The 15,976-nt window shown below is 44.0% G+C and overlaps 1 protein-coding gene across 1 annotated transcript in view; it reads right to left on the minus strand.

Moving 5' to 3' along the window:
- Positions 1-15,976, minus strand: part of FLT1 (fms related receptor tyrosine kinase 1) — a 159,965-nt gene that overhangs the window by 104,233 nt on the left and 39,756 nt on the right. Inside the window, exons 4-7 of the mRNA XM_074377969.1 lie at positions 8,787-8,911; positions 4,683-4,845; positions 4,419-4,555; positions 202-376 (exon numbers count right to left, since the gene is read on the minus strand). Of these exons, the coding sequence (XP_074234070.1) occupies positions 202-376; positions 4,419-4,555; positions 4,683-4,845; positions 8,787-8,911 (600 nt within the window). The remainder of the gene's footprint in view (positions 1-201; positions 377-4,418; positions 4,556-4,682; positions 4,846-8,786; positions 8,912-15,976) is intronic.

The raw sequence follows: 15,976 nt of genomic DNA on the forward strand, positions 1-15,976 counted from the left end.
TAAGGAAAGGTCTCTCTGCCCAAAATGCAAAAGTGTTACATTTAAAGAGCACTTGATGTGCTTTGCTCTTTGGCAGTGGTGGGGAGGCGGGAAATTGTGTTTGTTTGTGACAGTAGGCCTCTTGGCCAAAAGAAAAGTGACTTGTGTTGTAGAACCCTCCAAAATCTGCGACGATTAGGAAGCGGGGCGTGAGTTGCTTACCATAGACATGCACGGAAGTGTTGACAGATTTGAAGGATGGGCCACTCTTCACGTGACAAGTGTACAGTCCTTTGTCTTTGCTCTGCACTTTGTCAATAATCAGGATGCTGTAGAATACATTGTTATGGGAACTGCGTCGGTCAATTCTTCTCCTTATAGAAGCTCTCTTATTTATCTAGAAAGAAAATGCATGACAAATGTGGACGTAGTCACAGTTTGGGCTTCAAGTTACAGCGTTTCCCAGAGGCTTCCTAGCATGAGTTTTCTATGCTAAGAGGCAAGCCCACCTCGACCAGGATGCTGGGAAAGCACAGCTCCATCTAGGTGTGTCAGATACGGGCTGCAGGAGCGTCTGGTTAGCACTTCATTTTCTTCGCAGGGACTTTCACACACATTATCTCCGCGGTGTCTCACCACAAGCCAGCGAGACTGATAGGGTCAATGCCCTTTTACAAATGGAGAAATTACAGCATCAGAGACACTGACCAGAGTAGGCTGGGCACTCAGGTCTTCTGAGGCTAAATCTAACAGCTTCCCTCCAGCACAAACCTGTCCTCTAAGCATGGACATCACACACAAATGCAGGCAGTAATTATCGTTAGTATCTGGGTTTAATGACAGTGTTTCTCTTAATAAGTCACTGTGTGGGTTTTCTTTTGCCTTCTTCCTAGAAATGAAGGAAAAGACCACGCATCCGGCTCCACCTACTAAGGTGTGATACTCCGGGCTTCATTGCTGTGTTGTTTGAGAAATGCTTGCCGGTTTCTGCTAAATCATGCTACGTGGATCTGGGGACACCCAAAGCTATTGACAAGTTCAACCATCGCTCTGGGAGTGAGTGTGGGGTAACGGGGGAAGGGGTTGTCCCCTCAGGGAGGGCCCAGAGCCGGCCTCAGGCTCAGCCGTGGAAACCAGCCACAATGACCCACTCCTGGTTTTGGAAGATGAAGTCACATTGCCTTTTCCTTTAATTGTCTCTTCCTTTCTTTCTTTTCTTTCTTTTTTTTTAAGCATTATATTTTATAACACATAATATGTTATTTCCTCCCCTCAGTTTGGCCCCATGAGAAGGGCTGGAAAAGCCTTTGGAAGCGGGCCAAACTGATCCCTGGGTCGTGACTCAGCCCTGCCCTGTGTGACAAATCCCACCCACCTGTCCTCTCGCTGCCCTGTTGGACCAGATGCACGTGACGCCACCTTCTCCACTCTCTGCACTGACCAGAGAGAGAACACCAGTCATCGCCATCAAAACTCAGAGAATCAATCCCCCGCACACCAGACTCAGGGATTCTGGGCAGCACTGTTACGTGGGTGTTACTTCTCCCTTCTCCCTTGGAGAATGCGTCCCTCCCCAAGTTCCAGTAACATTGCTATTGCTTCTGCCTCGGAAAGCAGCTGCCCCAGGATTAGAGCTGCTTTGTGAGCGCCGACGCCTCTAGCTGGGCACGATTGATGTTAAAATTAAACAAAATTCATTAATTTCTTCCAATCATTTCTTTTTTCTGTTGGATTATAGTTGACCTAATGATGCTGTGTTAGTTCCTGGTATACAGCAGTGATTCAGTTGTTTTATATATATATTTTTTTCTCCTCCATATTCTTTATCATTATAGGTTTTACAAGATATTGAATATAGTTCCCCGTGCTCTACAGTAGGGCCTTGTTGTTTATCTTTTTTAGATACAGTAGTGTGAATCTGCGAGTCCCAAACTCCAAATTTATCCCTCCCCTCCCATTAACCCCCTGGGAACCGTAAGTTTGTTTTCTATGTCTGTGAGTCTCTTTCCGTTTTGTAAATAAGTTCATTTTGTCATTTTTTAAAAGATTCCTCATATAGGTGATACCATACGATATCTGTATTTCTCTGCCTGACTTATTTCACTTAGTATGATCATCTCTAGGTCCATCCATGTTGCTGCAGATGGCATTATTTCATTATTCATTCTTTTTTATGGCTGGGTAGTATTCCACTGTGTGTTTGTGTCCATATACTACAACTTCTTTATCCAGTCATCTGTCAGCGGACATTTAGATTGCTTCCATGTCTTGGCTTTTGTAAATAGTGCTGCTATGAATATTGGGATGCATGTATCTTTTCAAATTAAGTTCTCCACAGATGTATATCCAAGAGTGGGATGACTGAATCACATGGTAAGTCTATGTTTAGTTTTTTAAGGACTCTCCATACTGTTTTCCATAATGGCGGCACCAACCTACATTCCTACCAGCAGTGTAGGAGGGTTCCCTTTCCTCCACACCCTCTCCAGCATTTACCATTTGTGGAGTTTTTAATGATGGCCATTCTGACTGGTGTGAGGTCTGAGGTGATACCTCACTGTAGTTTTGATTTGCATTTCTCTGATAATTAGCAATAATCAGCATCTTTTCATGTGCCTGTTGGCCATCTGTATGTCTTCACTAGAGGAATGTCTGTTTAAGTCTTCTGCTCATAAAATTAAACAAAATTAATAATTCAGTTCTCAATACCCTATTGTCACAGTATTTGCATTTCTCATAGTATATATACTTCCTTGTTCCTGAGATTTTGCCCATTTTTCTAGAATGTTGACCTTTTTCTTATTGATTTGTAAGCATTCTTATACATTAAGGAAATTAGACTTTTGTCTGTGAGATGAATTACAAAAAAATTCCTCCATCTGTCCTTTGTCTTTTGACTTTTTTATGGTGATACGATTTTTTGTAGTTAAATAAATGGATTTTCTCGTTTAAAAAAAAAAAATCAGTTCTCAGTCCCACTAGCCACACTCCAAGTGTTCATTAGGGCATATGCAGCTAGTGGTCAGTGTATTGGCCAGCAGAGCTATGGATTGCTTCTATTACAGAAAGTTCTCCTGGACCGCGCCATTTTCAAAGGTTACTGGCATTCGATAGATGTACTACCCTACTCTTACTTACAGTAGCAAAACCAAGAGGATGAAAGTTTCTTCCCCCTTTGCATTTATTAAGAATATATGATTTCTGAGGTGGGGTGGGTATAGCTCAAGTGGTAGAGTGCATGCTTAGCACACATGAGGTCCTGGGTTCAATCCCCAGGACCTCCATTTAAAAAAGAATGAATATATGATTTCTATCAAAACCCAGAAAATGTTGCTACAAGTCGTAGCATTTTTATTTAAATGAAACAATGCCATTTTCTAGAAAATACTTTATGACTGATGAGTTATTAATGTGTCTCTACAGCGCACCTGTGACACAATTTTTGTTGCCATTTGTTGTTATTCTATTTTCATAGCAAGAAACGTTGATGAGAAAAAATGAGCTTGGGTACAAGGATATATTGTACAAAGAATATAGCCCAATATTTTATAATAACTTAAGAGTATAATCTATAAAAATTGTGAACCACTATGTTGTACACCTGAAATCAATATAACATTGTAAATCAACTAGACCTCAATTAAACAAAATTAGTTTGGGGCCAATGCATCAATTGCCCATACGTAATTTAATCACAAGCTAACTTCAGGACTGGGTCACCTAAATGCTGTAGCAAATGATTTAGTTGGGAAATGCCGCATAAATCATATAGACGCACGAGAAATGGGGCTGGAAACACTGTCAAATGTTTCTGAACAGTTTATCATAAATTGTCCACCTACACATTTTTAAAACAACGATTGTTTGCAAGGATGTTTCATTTGAATAAGGGAAGCCAACTCAACCTTCCCTCTTCTCGTTTTTCTGAAGGACAGAATCGCTCCTTTGTCACTGAACAAACAGAACACCGGGACGGCTGAGTTGTACTATCTTTCCCAAACATGCTCCAATCAGGTGCCTGCCTGTCTGCCAGTCCTTTAAATTAATGTGCTGACAACAACTTTCTGTTGTTGTTGTTACAAAAGATAGCCCCTGCCTGGCACGCAGTGATAAATTTCTCTCTCATCTCTAAATCCTCGAGAATAGTTTCCAAGGAGGAAACAATCCCTTTTTCCACCCAGAATCCTGCAGTAGAAATGCCAGCCTATACACTTCAAAACAAAACCTCCAGACATCAAAAGACCCTATCTCTGCATATCACACTCATGACATGCAAGGCAGGGGACATTTCCCAACCCAACCCAAAGCTTCTGTATTGACTCAGACAGCTACAGGAGTCAGAATATTCTGATTTTCCCCACATCAAAAACTCAGTGTAGCCTTTCAGTGGCTAAAACGAAATATTGTCCTGTAGAAGAAAAGAAAAGTGGGTCACTCACTTCCCCAGGGTAACTCCAGGTCATCTGAACTCTCGTGTTCAAGGGAGTCGTAGCCGTGCAGTTGAGGGTGAGAGTGTGGCCTCTCAGTAACCTGGCTGGGCTGGGCGTGCTGATCTGGACGTCTGTGATTGTGGTGGCTGCGAGGATAAGAAATAACATTAAAAAAAACAAAAACACAAAACAAACAAACAAAAAACCCGTTTCATTCAGCAAAGAAGCCCCTGAGCGCCCTGGCTCGTGCTGGCGCCTCTGGAGGCCACTTACTCTGTCGGAGTGTGAGATAGTTGGTCTTGAACGAGTGCCCGCCGACAGCCGTTTCACAGGTCAGAAGCCCGATTTCCTTGTAGGTTGCCCGTGATATTGTAAAACCCTTCCTGCTATCCCAGGTTATTCTTTTCCCATCTGGGACCAGAGTATCAAGTGGAAACTGGAAAAGGAAGCAACAGGTTTTAGCAAAACTGTACTAGCGCCGTGACAGCAGCTTCAGTCGCAGCTTGTGGAAATGTAATTAAGTCCAAGATGAGAATGGCGCGGGTAGAAACTCCTGTTTGTTGTAATTGGTTCTTCGGTTTTCCTTGCGTGTAGCAAACTCTACATTTACTATGATAAGTTATGGTAAACATGATCATTTGTTACTGGCCTTTGCAACAAGCTGCATCCACCTGGGACAGACCTAGTTGTCACGTCAGCCTCCGGGTGGGAGCCTGAATCTCTTTGGCCTCTGGGAATCCTGGTAATAAACTGGCCTTATGCTCAATTAAAAAAAAAAAAAATTAGTATTTTTTCCGTTGGGGCTGCCGGGTTATCCTTCCGAGTCTCACCACCTGGAGCTTTTAACAAGCCAGACCTTGCCCTCCCACCTTCACGTGACTTGTTAAAGAGGTGGCTGCCTGAAAAGGATGGTACATAATTCCAGGTCCCCCAAGACGCTAGCGTTCACCTGACACTCACTGGGGTTATCACTCTGGGGAAGACTGAGGGTATCGACTGCCTCTGGGAGGGAAACGCCCAGAAGCTGCGGCTGCTGAGCGTGAAGAGAGCAGAAAAGAGATGCAAGGCCAGAGACAGTTATGGATGGAGTGCTCTCAAATTCCTATAAGTCCCAAACCCAGCGAGTCCAAACAGAAGAGTCCACGGTTTGAGTCTCTCCTACTGCCTTTTCCTATCTGCCAAGGATGTAATTGAAACCATCGGCTTTGGGGTTGACTTTGTAAAGGGTCATCACCCCACCAAACTCCCCTGATGCCAGAATGCCTGCCACTTTCAGAGGCTGAAACCTGCCAACTACTGTGATTTATCTCCAGTTGGACAAGGGGGGAAGTATCAGATCACCCTCCCACAATGGGTTATAAAGATTCACAGCATTAGCTGTCATGAAGAAGTTTCAAATCTTTCCTATCTTCTTTTAAAAAGTACATCTCAGAGGGTAGGGTACAGATCAGCGGTGAAGCACATGGTTAGCATGTTCGAGGTCCTGGGTTCAATCCCCAGTACCTCCATTAAAAAAAAAAGTACACCTTAGATCACTCTACCCACTTAGCATTTATTTCTATTGCTTGTGGAAGGAGATAGAGGATAGATAGCTGGGATGTGTGATCCAGCAGATTTCTATTCCAAAAGCCTCTAGTTCCCTCTCCCAGTGAACACACCCGTGTGGATCCATGTTCCCAGAGTGCTACCTGGGTTTGAGACGAACTGCATCCTGTTTACGCAAAACTGAAAGCAATGAAAGGATGCATTTCACGTTTTAGTAAATTAGGATTCTACCTGTAAATTTACGAATGCTCCACATTCAGCGGAGGGGGAGAACTTTCTCTTCTAATTTGGTGCTATCAAAGGAAAAACTCAGAAAAATGTACGTCAGGGACTGAAATTTGTGATGCTTTAAAAACATGTGAAGGAGGGGATAGCTCGGTGGTACAGCATGTGCTGAGCGTGCACAAGGTCCTGGGTTCAATCCGCAGTATCTCTGTTAAAAATAAATAAATAAAAACCTAATGCCCCCTCCCAAATTAATAAATAAAAAATAAAAACATGTGAAAACAAGCATGCACTGAATCTTAAAAAAAGGTTGGTTGATGGCCTTCCTCTGCACCGGTTAAAAACCCGTGAAAATTTCCTGTAAGGTGTTTCTTTAATCTATCCATTACTGTCGCTAGGAGAGCTCCATGGACAAAGTAACTTTATTTCTAGCTGATAGGAGCTGAAATAACAAAAGACTACGTAGCTCATGAGCTGTGTTGCTGTATGTCAAGAGGCAGACAGGTGAACAGCCTTGGGAACAAGCACTCTCTCCAGCTGACCAGGGCGCGGCAGAGCGGGTGTGGGAGGGGAGGGCGGGCCGGCAGATGGGCAGCAGGGACGGGGAGAGAGACGGGGAGAGAGACGGGGGGGGGGACATGGGGACAGGGAGAGGGGAGAGAGACGGGAGAGAAAGCTCCTGGATTAGAATATCTGCAATATATCTGCGGCAAACCAAAATCCCCGTTAGAACAAAAAACAAGAACTCTGTTACATGCTGTCAATGTAACAACATTTTAACTTACTCAGAATTACCTTTCTGTTTGTGATTTTTCTATCATTCCTGAGTGAGGCAAGTCACTCACATTCTCTAAGAATGGAAGTGACCTATAAGAACATAGTAATAAAGTCGTCTCTCTCTCTCTCTCTCTCTTTGTATTATAGATCTGGGTGGCAGGACAGAGAAAATAAGCTTTTTCCCCTGGAATGTTTGCATGTGGGAACGTGAGAAAGTTCCTCAAACAGACCAGCGATCTGCATCAGGGCAAAAAGGCAAGGGGTTTGAAAGAAACAGAGAAGTTTCCTCTCCTCATGGTTTGTCCCATGTTAATCATGGAGCAATTACAATCCGGGACTAAGAGTGATGTCAGGCCACTGAAAACATCGCTTGATAATAAATCAATTATTGGGCATCTGGGGGTTAGATGTATGACATTAATAGCTAAGCCCTGAACAGGGCTCGGGCCAGGCACGGTCCTCAGTGCTGTTCACACAGCTCGGCACATCACCGTCCCAGCAGCCAGGTGAGGTGGCTGCCCCTGGAACCGCTCCCATCTCTCAAATGAGGACACTGATGTGGAGAGAGATTTGAGAACTTGCCAGTTTGTCCAGCAGGTCAGTGGTAGCAGGTAAAGAAAGAATCCAGGCAGTGTGGCCCCGGCCCCTGCTCTGAACACTCCCGTCTTCCTCTGACACCAATTCCAATTAAACTATTAGCAAAGGATGGCAAGAAGCCAGAGGGAGAAGTTAGGACCTCGGCTCCAATGCCCAGGGGGGCCCGGAGGTCCCCAACCCCCTGGGGATCTCCATTTTTAATTCTGCCAACGGAGTTTGGCTCCTCTGGTGTTTCCAGCTCCAACATACAATGATTTTATAATTCCTGGTGAGGGAAGGGAAGCCAGAACCTGTCACCGCTGGGCTATACTGAGGACTTAAATCAAGAACGCAGGAGGGTGAAAGCCAGGGAAGAAGACAGGCAGACCACCCATCACAGCTCAGGACTCAGGGGCAACTGGCGATACTGCAAATCGCTGGAGACTTTTTCCGACTTGACTACTGTCGCCACCAAACACTTGCTGAGTCCCTACTCTTAATGCTGCCTTGGGACAGCCTTCACTTTTCCTCTAAAAGCTCCGAGCTCTAAGGATTCACTGTGATTTCCCTTTTGGGAAGGTTTTAATCCAATTCCTAGACTTAGCTTACTCCTGAAGTTACTGCAGATGAACTGGCTGGCACGTCCCATTTTAGGTTTTTGTTTTGTTTTGTTTTTATTAGATTTTACCCTGAATCATCATCTTCTCTCCGTGCACAATTTACAACATAATATGAAGAACAATCTCACTTATAACTTCCTTTCCCTTTTTTCTCCCCCTAAGAGGTTAAGTTTGGATGTCCAGCAGGAGATAAGGCTTTTGTTACCAGGAACTTCCCAACTCAAAGCAAAGCAAGAGCTCTTAAATGCCCAGAGTCAGACACCCAGCCTGACAGTTCTGCCTTGAGCAAAAATCTGGATTATTGATTTGTATGCACAATAGAATTGGATTTTCTGACATTTACATGCATTTGAATTGGTGGCAATACATAGAAATTTTCATTTCATTTTCCTTCTTTCATTCACATAGATTTATGCTTTAGACATTATCATTTTATTCCACTGAAACGCATGCATGGATATAACTTCCAGCACGGCATACACTTTAAAGTAAAAAGCTGTTATAGAAAAGTCTACCTAGAAATCGACAGCCCAAAGGTCTATGAGAAAAGCATCCCAGAGAGATAAAACGACTCAAAATTCGCCGTGCTCCCTGGCAGCAAAACTACTGGGGGAGTAGCACCGCTCGGCTTTACCTTTGTTAAAGTGACAGTGATGTTGGGTGACGTGACCCGGCACGGGATGACGACCTCCTCTCCTTCCGTCATGTTTATGATTTGGGGGATTTCGCTGTGCATCTCTAGGAAAGGTCTACCTGTATCTGAATGAGAAGAAAATGAACACACACACATAAATGATCGTACTGTGAACACGCGGACTCCGGAGCTGGCGAGGCTACGGGGGCCTTGCCGCAGTTAACATCATTGTCCAGGAACCCATAAATCCACGTTCTTCTGAGACTGGCCCTCTGTGTTTCTGCCCAGAAAAAAGAGTGCATCTCTAATAAAAACCTAATCCTGGTTCGGGCTTGGCCTCCGATCAGATTGCTCTTATGCCTCCTTTGCAACTGCGACCTCTTGGGGGTGGGCTGGGGAGGTGTTTAGACCACTAAGGGGAAAAGCCATAAAAGGGCAGGGGGAGAGAAAAGTGAATATTCCGCATAAACTTCTTCCCACAGCTATGCTAAGTGCCTGGGGAGGCGCCCTCCAGAGCCTTTGTAAGAAGTCAAAGGGGCTGGGTGCAGGTCAGCTGTCTTTGGGGCACAGATGAGGGCAGAGAGGGTGATAGAGAGGTGTCAGGTTGGAGGGGCGATTAGCATTTGAATGACAGAAGCATCGCTTCCCGGTTTCTAGACCTTCGTGGCAACTACTAAGGAAGGTGCGAGCGACTTCAGGGCGGGGAAGGGCTGGAGCAGCAGCGTGAATCCTGCAATTATTTCACATCTGTTTCCTTGGCTTGCACTGCACACCTACTAACAACCAAGTATGTGCACGTGCACGCAGAGAGGTCTGGAAAAGGCCACCCTTAAATGTGCGGCACTGGGCTAGTCTCAGGGGTCAGAAGGGCTCAAACCACCTACTCGGCTTCCCTGTCATCCCTCTGGACCAGAATGGGCTTCGGAACCTTTCAGAAACATTCTCACAGTCCACCTGGCCCTGGCCCTCGGGAATCCACCAACAACCATCCTTCAGAAGGTGCTCTCATCTCCTCCCCTTGGCTCCAGCCTTAGATGCCCGGATGCAAAGACGTCCTGTGTTAACTCTCTGTCTGGGCCTGAAAGAACTACCTGAGCCTCCACCTGCCTGCGGTAGCTTCGGAAGCTCATCTTGGATGCTGGATGGAGAACAAAGCGAAGAGTAGGCCATGGCTCCCAGACTAAATGGTGGCTGTGGACATCACTGTGGGTCAAACTGTGCCTCCCTGCCATGATACATTCTAACCCCGGTACATCAGAATTTGACCTCACTTGGATCAAACAGGGTGATTGTCAATATGATTACTTCAGTTAAGTAAGGCAGGCCCCATCCATTAAGACTGGTGTCCATGTAAGAAGATGGTCAGAGGAGGACAGAGCGACGGGGAGAACGAACGTCAGGTGAAGACGAGGCAAGGCTGGAGTGATGGAGCTGCAGGTCAAGGTGAGACAGGAGGGAGGGGGCAGGGTGCAGCCCCTGAAGGAGTGACACAGCAGGTGGAGATCTGACTCCCAGGAGACCTTGAGGCCCGAGGTGGTGGGAGACTCCCAGTAGACCCTGAGCTTCATTTTATGCTCATTGTAATACATCAGCAAGGTAAATGGCACCCCAACAGGCACCAGGACAGTTCTGAGGCTGGCCATAAGGGGCCGAAAAGTGGGCTGCGGCCCACTCCCTGGGAACCCCCAGCCCTCCCCCAGAGTAGTTGGAATAATCCTCCCACTTGCATATGAAGCTACCGAGCCCCTAAAAACTAACCACCCCGCACCCTGAGGTCTCCCTCTGGCCTTCTGAGATGGCCCACACTCTGTCTATGGAGTCTGCATCTCTCTGAATAAATCTACTTTTGGGGGGTGGGGGTATAGCTCCGTGGTACACGCATGCTTAGCAGGCACAAGGTCCTGGGTTCAATCCCCAGTACCTCCATTAACAAACACAAATAGCTAAAACATAGATAGATATAGATATAGATAGATACACAGATACAGATAAAAATAAATCCACCTTCACTCAACTATGGCTCGCTTTTGAACTCTTTCCTGTGCGAAGCCAGGGACCCTGACTTGGTTGGGTGCATCCCAGGGACTCACCTGTGACCTGGAACACAGCCATCCTCTCGTGCCCCGTTTTCCTGTATCAAAGGACCGCCAAGGATTGCCAGCGGCCGCCAGAAGGCAAGGAGAGGCAAAAAAGGATCCCCTAAGGTTTCAGAGGGCTGGCACCTGGACTTCAGAATTCTAGTTTCGAGGATGTTAGACAAGAAACTTCTGTACGTTTAAACTCGCACCCCCACTGGCAAGCAGCACTGCCGTAGCCTGCTGAACATGGGAGAGTCGGACACACATTCGAGGGGGCCCCAGAGAGACCCGATCAGCACAGTGTGCCCTGTGTGCCCCGAGAAGCCGCAACAATTCCTACTGGTCCTAGGGGGAGCCTTGCTAAGCCGGCCCTTCTGTCTGATACCCTCTCGGCCCCAGCCCACCCTAGGGGCTTTTCCACCACCCCCGCACATTCTCCTATGACCACACTTAGAACACTTTGGATGAAGGATTCCTAGAGGAGAGGAGCCAGGCCATATCCATCTCTGCCTGATGGGTATTAAATGAACAAATGAACAAGCGAGTGAACTACTATCCAGCCCCATCATTTTAAGGGTGAGAAAACACGTGTAAAGAGGTGAATTGTCTCACTGAGGTCAGAGCCAGGCCTGGAGCCAGTCCGTCCTGACCTCCAGCTCAGGGCTCCTCCCCGCCCCCCTGGATGCAGACCTGGATGTCCTGCCTCCTTCTCCCTAGGTGGGGCCCCCTCCTCCATCCAAGGAAGGGCTGTAGGTGGCCACTGTTTTCGGTTCCCAGGGGAAAGTAGGTGCTATGTCACACCATCTAGTGTTGGGGGAATTCTGCGACAAGGACACTCACCCAGGGCAGAGCAGTGGGGCGGCTTTGGGACTTGGCCAGCACGAGGCTTAGAGTCAGCGGCAGGCAACAAACAGAGCATGGTTAAGATGTCACCCTCTCCAGTCTCTAACCCCTTCCTAGCTGTGAGAGCCAGGCAAACTCATTTTACACTCTGTGCCTCATTTGTAAAATCTGCCTCAAAGGGTTATTATGAGGGTGACGTGAATTCATACATGTAAAGTGCTTAGAACGGTGCCCGGCAGACAGTACTATGTATGTGTCAGCTGTTGATTTTCTTCTTCTTATGAGAGATTGGAACTTAAGGAGAGAGGGGGTTAGGATGTATTAAAATCACAAATTATATTCAAGATCCAAACTATAAAAAGTATAAATATAGGGAGGGGTATAGCTCAGTGGCAGAACACATGCCTAGCATACACGAGGTCCAGGGTTCAATCCCCAGTGCCTCCATTAAATAAATAAACCTAGTTACTAACCCCTCCCCCCACCAAACTGTTAAAAAAGAACAAAAGCATTCTGAGATCAATAAAAATAAAAAAGTATAAATATATACTCATATAATGGCACAGAAAATGACAAAATGAATACACTAAAATCTTAGCAATGATTATCTTTGAGTATTATGAGTTATTTTATTTACCTTCTTTTGTATTCGTCAAATTTTCTAGAACAATCGTATTATTTTATAATAACATTTTATTTTCTGTCTGATTTTTTTAAATTGAAGTATAGGAATAACATTTTAAATTACTGTGTCTAAGTCTCAAATTCTAAAGCATCATCCATTTTTACTTGAGGAAAACTATAAATTTTGTGTTTGGCTTACTTCAGTTTTGTCCAAAATAATAGAACGAGACACTAACTATCACATTAGTAGTTATATGTCTATTAAGAAGGCTCACTGGGGGGTAGCAGCGTTTGTGGAGAGGAAAAGTTAATTACACAGAGACAAAGATTCACTTATCAGCACGAAATTCCTCCCCTAAATAAAACTGCTGAGCTAGACGTTCAGGCAGGGACTACTGGGATTTGATCATTCTTTTCCTTCCTCCTGTGAGTCTATATTTTTGTCTCCTTTGTGAGTCCCAAGGTAAACATAAACACCAGGAAATGGCTGAATTCATGTAACTGAACTGTAAATCCTTCACATTTCATTTAGTATCTCCTTAAGCAACCATTTTCAACAAAGGACACTGCCATAAAAAGTTCCTGCAGGAAATAGTAAACATCAGGGTGGTCATTTTTAGGCTAATGAATGCCAATTCCGAAAGAAGAGAGAAAAGGTTAACGCAACTTTCCTTCGGTCGGTTGTTCTGGATCCCTCAAACACCTGAATGATATCAGAGCTATTGGCCTTTAAAAGCCAATACCCATTTTAGCACTGGGTCCCCTGCAAGTCTGTTCCTAGATATCAGAACTTCCCTGATTTGTGTCCATCCCAGCACAGCGCAAAACACATTCTTCGCAGCACAGTTAGGAGTGGCCTTATAAACCCACTATGCTGGCAAATGAGCTTATGCCTGTAGATACACACGCACGCACGATCTTCTCTGGGCTTATTAATAGTATATTTCCTCTGCAATTTGTTTCAAGGAAGGGCTAAGAATGCACTTGCCTGACGTACTATAATACAAACATTTTTTGTTTTGTAGGACCTAGATACGGAAGAGGTCACAGTTCCATTAATATCACCAGTAAAACCACTTACTACTCCCATAGGATGCATTTGTCTTTGTCACAAAATTAAAAATGACTTCCAAACCCAGCCAGCACTGCAGAGTGGTTTCCTGAGCCCAAATTGGCTGGTTGTTGAAAGAGTGAGGAAGAGCTGCTCCCGAGACTGCCGGTGTACCCGCAGCTACAGACACACTGTCACCAGGGACGCATGCCAACACACAGCTCTGGAGAGGTCACGCCACCCACTCCCCCCTCTGAACTCTTAGAACTCAAAGCAGTGACAGGAAACTGGCACAGAATATGAGGTTTTCCCATCCAATGGGAGTAGCTGGGCTATCCTTCAGGACGAGCAGGCTCGGACACAGGGAAAGATCAAACAGGGACCCTTGCTTAGTGTGGTATTACACCTGCTTTTTAAATGTGTTTTTTCCCTTTTGAAATCTGTGATCACACTGGCACATCACAGCACACAGACATCGAGGCCCCAGCGTGCCAGTTCTCATTCCACTCCATTTCCCAACGGTATCGCCTGCGACTTCTCCCACTGGGCTTGGAGCAAGTGAATGACCCAACGAATTTAGGGAGCTTTTCTGACTTGAAGAGGAGTGCAAGAGTAAACATCTTGCTTCCTAGCTCTTGTCTCTTCCCATTTTTCATAAACTTTTTCTTGCTTTCCTTTCCCTTTGATTTTATTTTCCTTACCTCTAAGTCCTGGTCATAAGGACTCCAAGTTATTTTCAAGGAGGACGTGATGTTACTTTATTGAGGATGAAGTGAAGAGGCTCAGAAACTAATTAATCCATCCATGAAAAGGATTCTGTCTAGACAGAGTTTTCACATCATGCAAGTCTTTGTGAACCACACCTAGTGCTCAAGGAAGTTTGCTGATTGGTGAAGTATTTCATTTGAGATAAGAGCGAAAAAAAAAAAAAAAAAAAACGGAGAAGAGGTAATTTCTTCATCGACTTTCATTGCCCATCAAAGCTTTGGAGCAACCACAAGAAAGCTGAAGTAACTATACTAACATTAGATAAAATAGACTTTAAAACAGGAAATGTCACTAGAGATAAAGAAGGCATTTTGTAATAATGACAGGGCCAAGCCAGCAGGAAGATACAATAATTATAAATATATAGGCAACTAACAACAGAGCACCAAAACACATGAAGGAACGAAGAGAAGGAGGAAATTCAACAATAATGGATGAAGATTTCAATATCATACTTTCAATAATGGACAGAACAACTAGACAGAAGCTAAAAAAGGAAACAGAGAACCTGAACAACACTAATAACCAACTAGCCCTAACACATGAACAGAACACTCCACCCGTCACAGCAGGATATACACTCTTCTCAAGTGGACATGGAACACTCCCCAGGATGAACTACATACTAGGCCATAAAACAAACTTCAATACATTTAAAAGGATGCCAATAATACAAAGAATGTTCTCCGACTACAGTGGAATTAAATTAGAAACGAGCAAGAGAAAGAAACTCACAAATACATGGAAATTAAATATCACACTCCTAAATAACTAATGAATCAAAAAAGAAATCAAAAAGAAAATTGGAAAATACTTTTAAGAATGAAAATGAAGACACAACATATCAAAACTCATGGGATGGAACTAAAACAATGTTTATAGGGAAATTTAAAGCAGTATGCCTACATTGAAAAAAGGAGAGACTTCAAATCAATAACCTATCTTCCACCTTAGAACTCTAGGTAAAGAACACCAAACAAACCTAAAGGAAGCAGGAGGGAGGAAATGATAGTGAAGATTAAAGTGGAAATTAAACTAGAGAATAGAAAAGCAACAGGAAAAAATCCATGAAGTCAAAAGCTAGTTCTTTGAAAAGATGAACAGATTGAAAAACCTTTTGCCAGACAAGTCAAGAAAAAAGAAAAGACAAATTAGTAAAATGAGAAACAATAGATATTACTACTGACATTAGTAAAATAAAAAGCATTTTAAAGCAGTAGTACAATTGTATGCCAATAAATTATATAACAGGTAAAATGGACAAGTTCCTAGAAAGACATAAATTACTGAAACTAACTCAACAACAAATAGGCAACATGAATATAAGTAGAGAGATTGAATTAGTAATCAGAACACTGACATTAAGAAAAACCCAGGCCCAGAAGGCAAGTGAATTCGATCAGATATTTAGAGAACTAATGCCAATTCTTCACAAACTTCTAAAAAACAGGACAAAAGGGAAACTTTCCAATTCATTATACGAGGCCAGTATTACCCTGATACCAAAACCAAAGACATCACAAGGAAACTATAGATCAATATCTTTTCTAAACGTGGATGCAAAAAACCTCAAATTCCTAGGGAATTCAATACAGGTAAGAGAATGATGCACCATGACCAAATGTGATTTGTTCCAGGAATGCAAAGTTGGTTTAACATCCAAAAATCAGTTAATGTCATTAATATACCATACCAATAGAATAAAAAATAAAAACCACATGATCATTTCACTAGGTGCAGAAAAAAATTTGACAAAAATTTAAACCCCTTTCATGACAAAAACACTGAACAAACTAGAAACAGAAGGGAACTTCCTCAACCTGATA

This window comes from Camelus bactrianus, chromosome 14 (genome assembly GCF_048773025.1).
Source record: "Camelus bactrianus isolate YW-2024 breed Bactrian camel chromosome 14, ASM4877302v1, whole genome shotgun sequence".
Lineage (NCBI taxonomy): Eukaryota > Metazoa > Chordata > Mammalia > Artiodactyla > Camelidae > Camelus > Camelus bactrianus.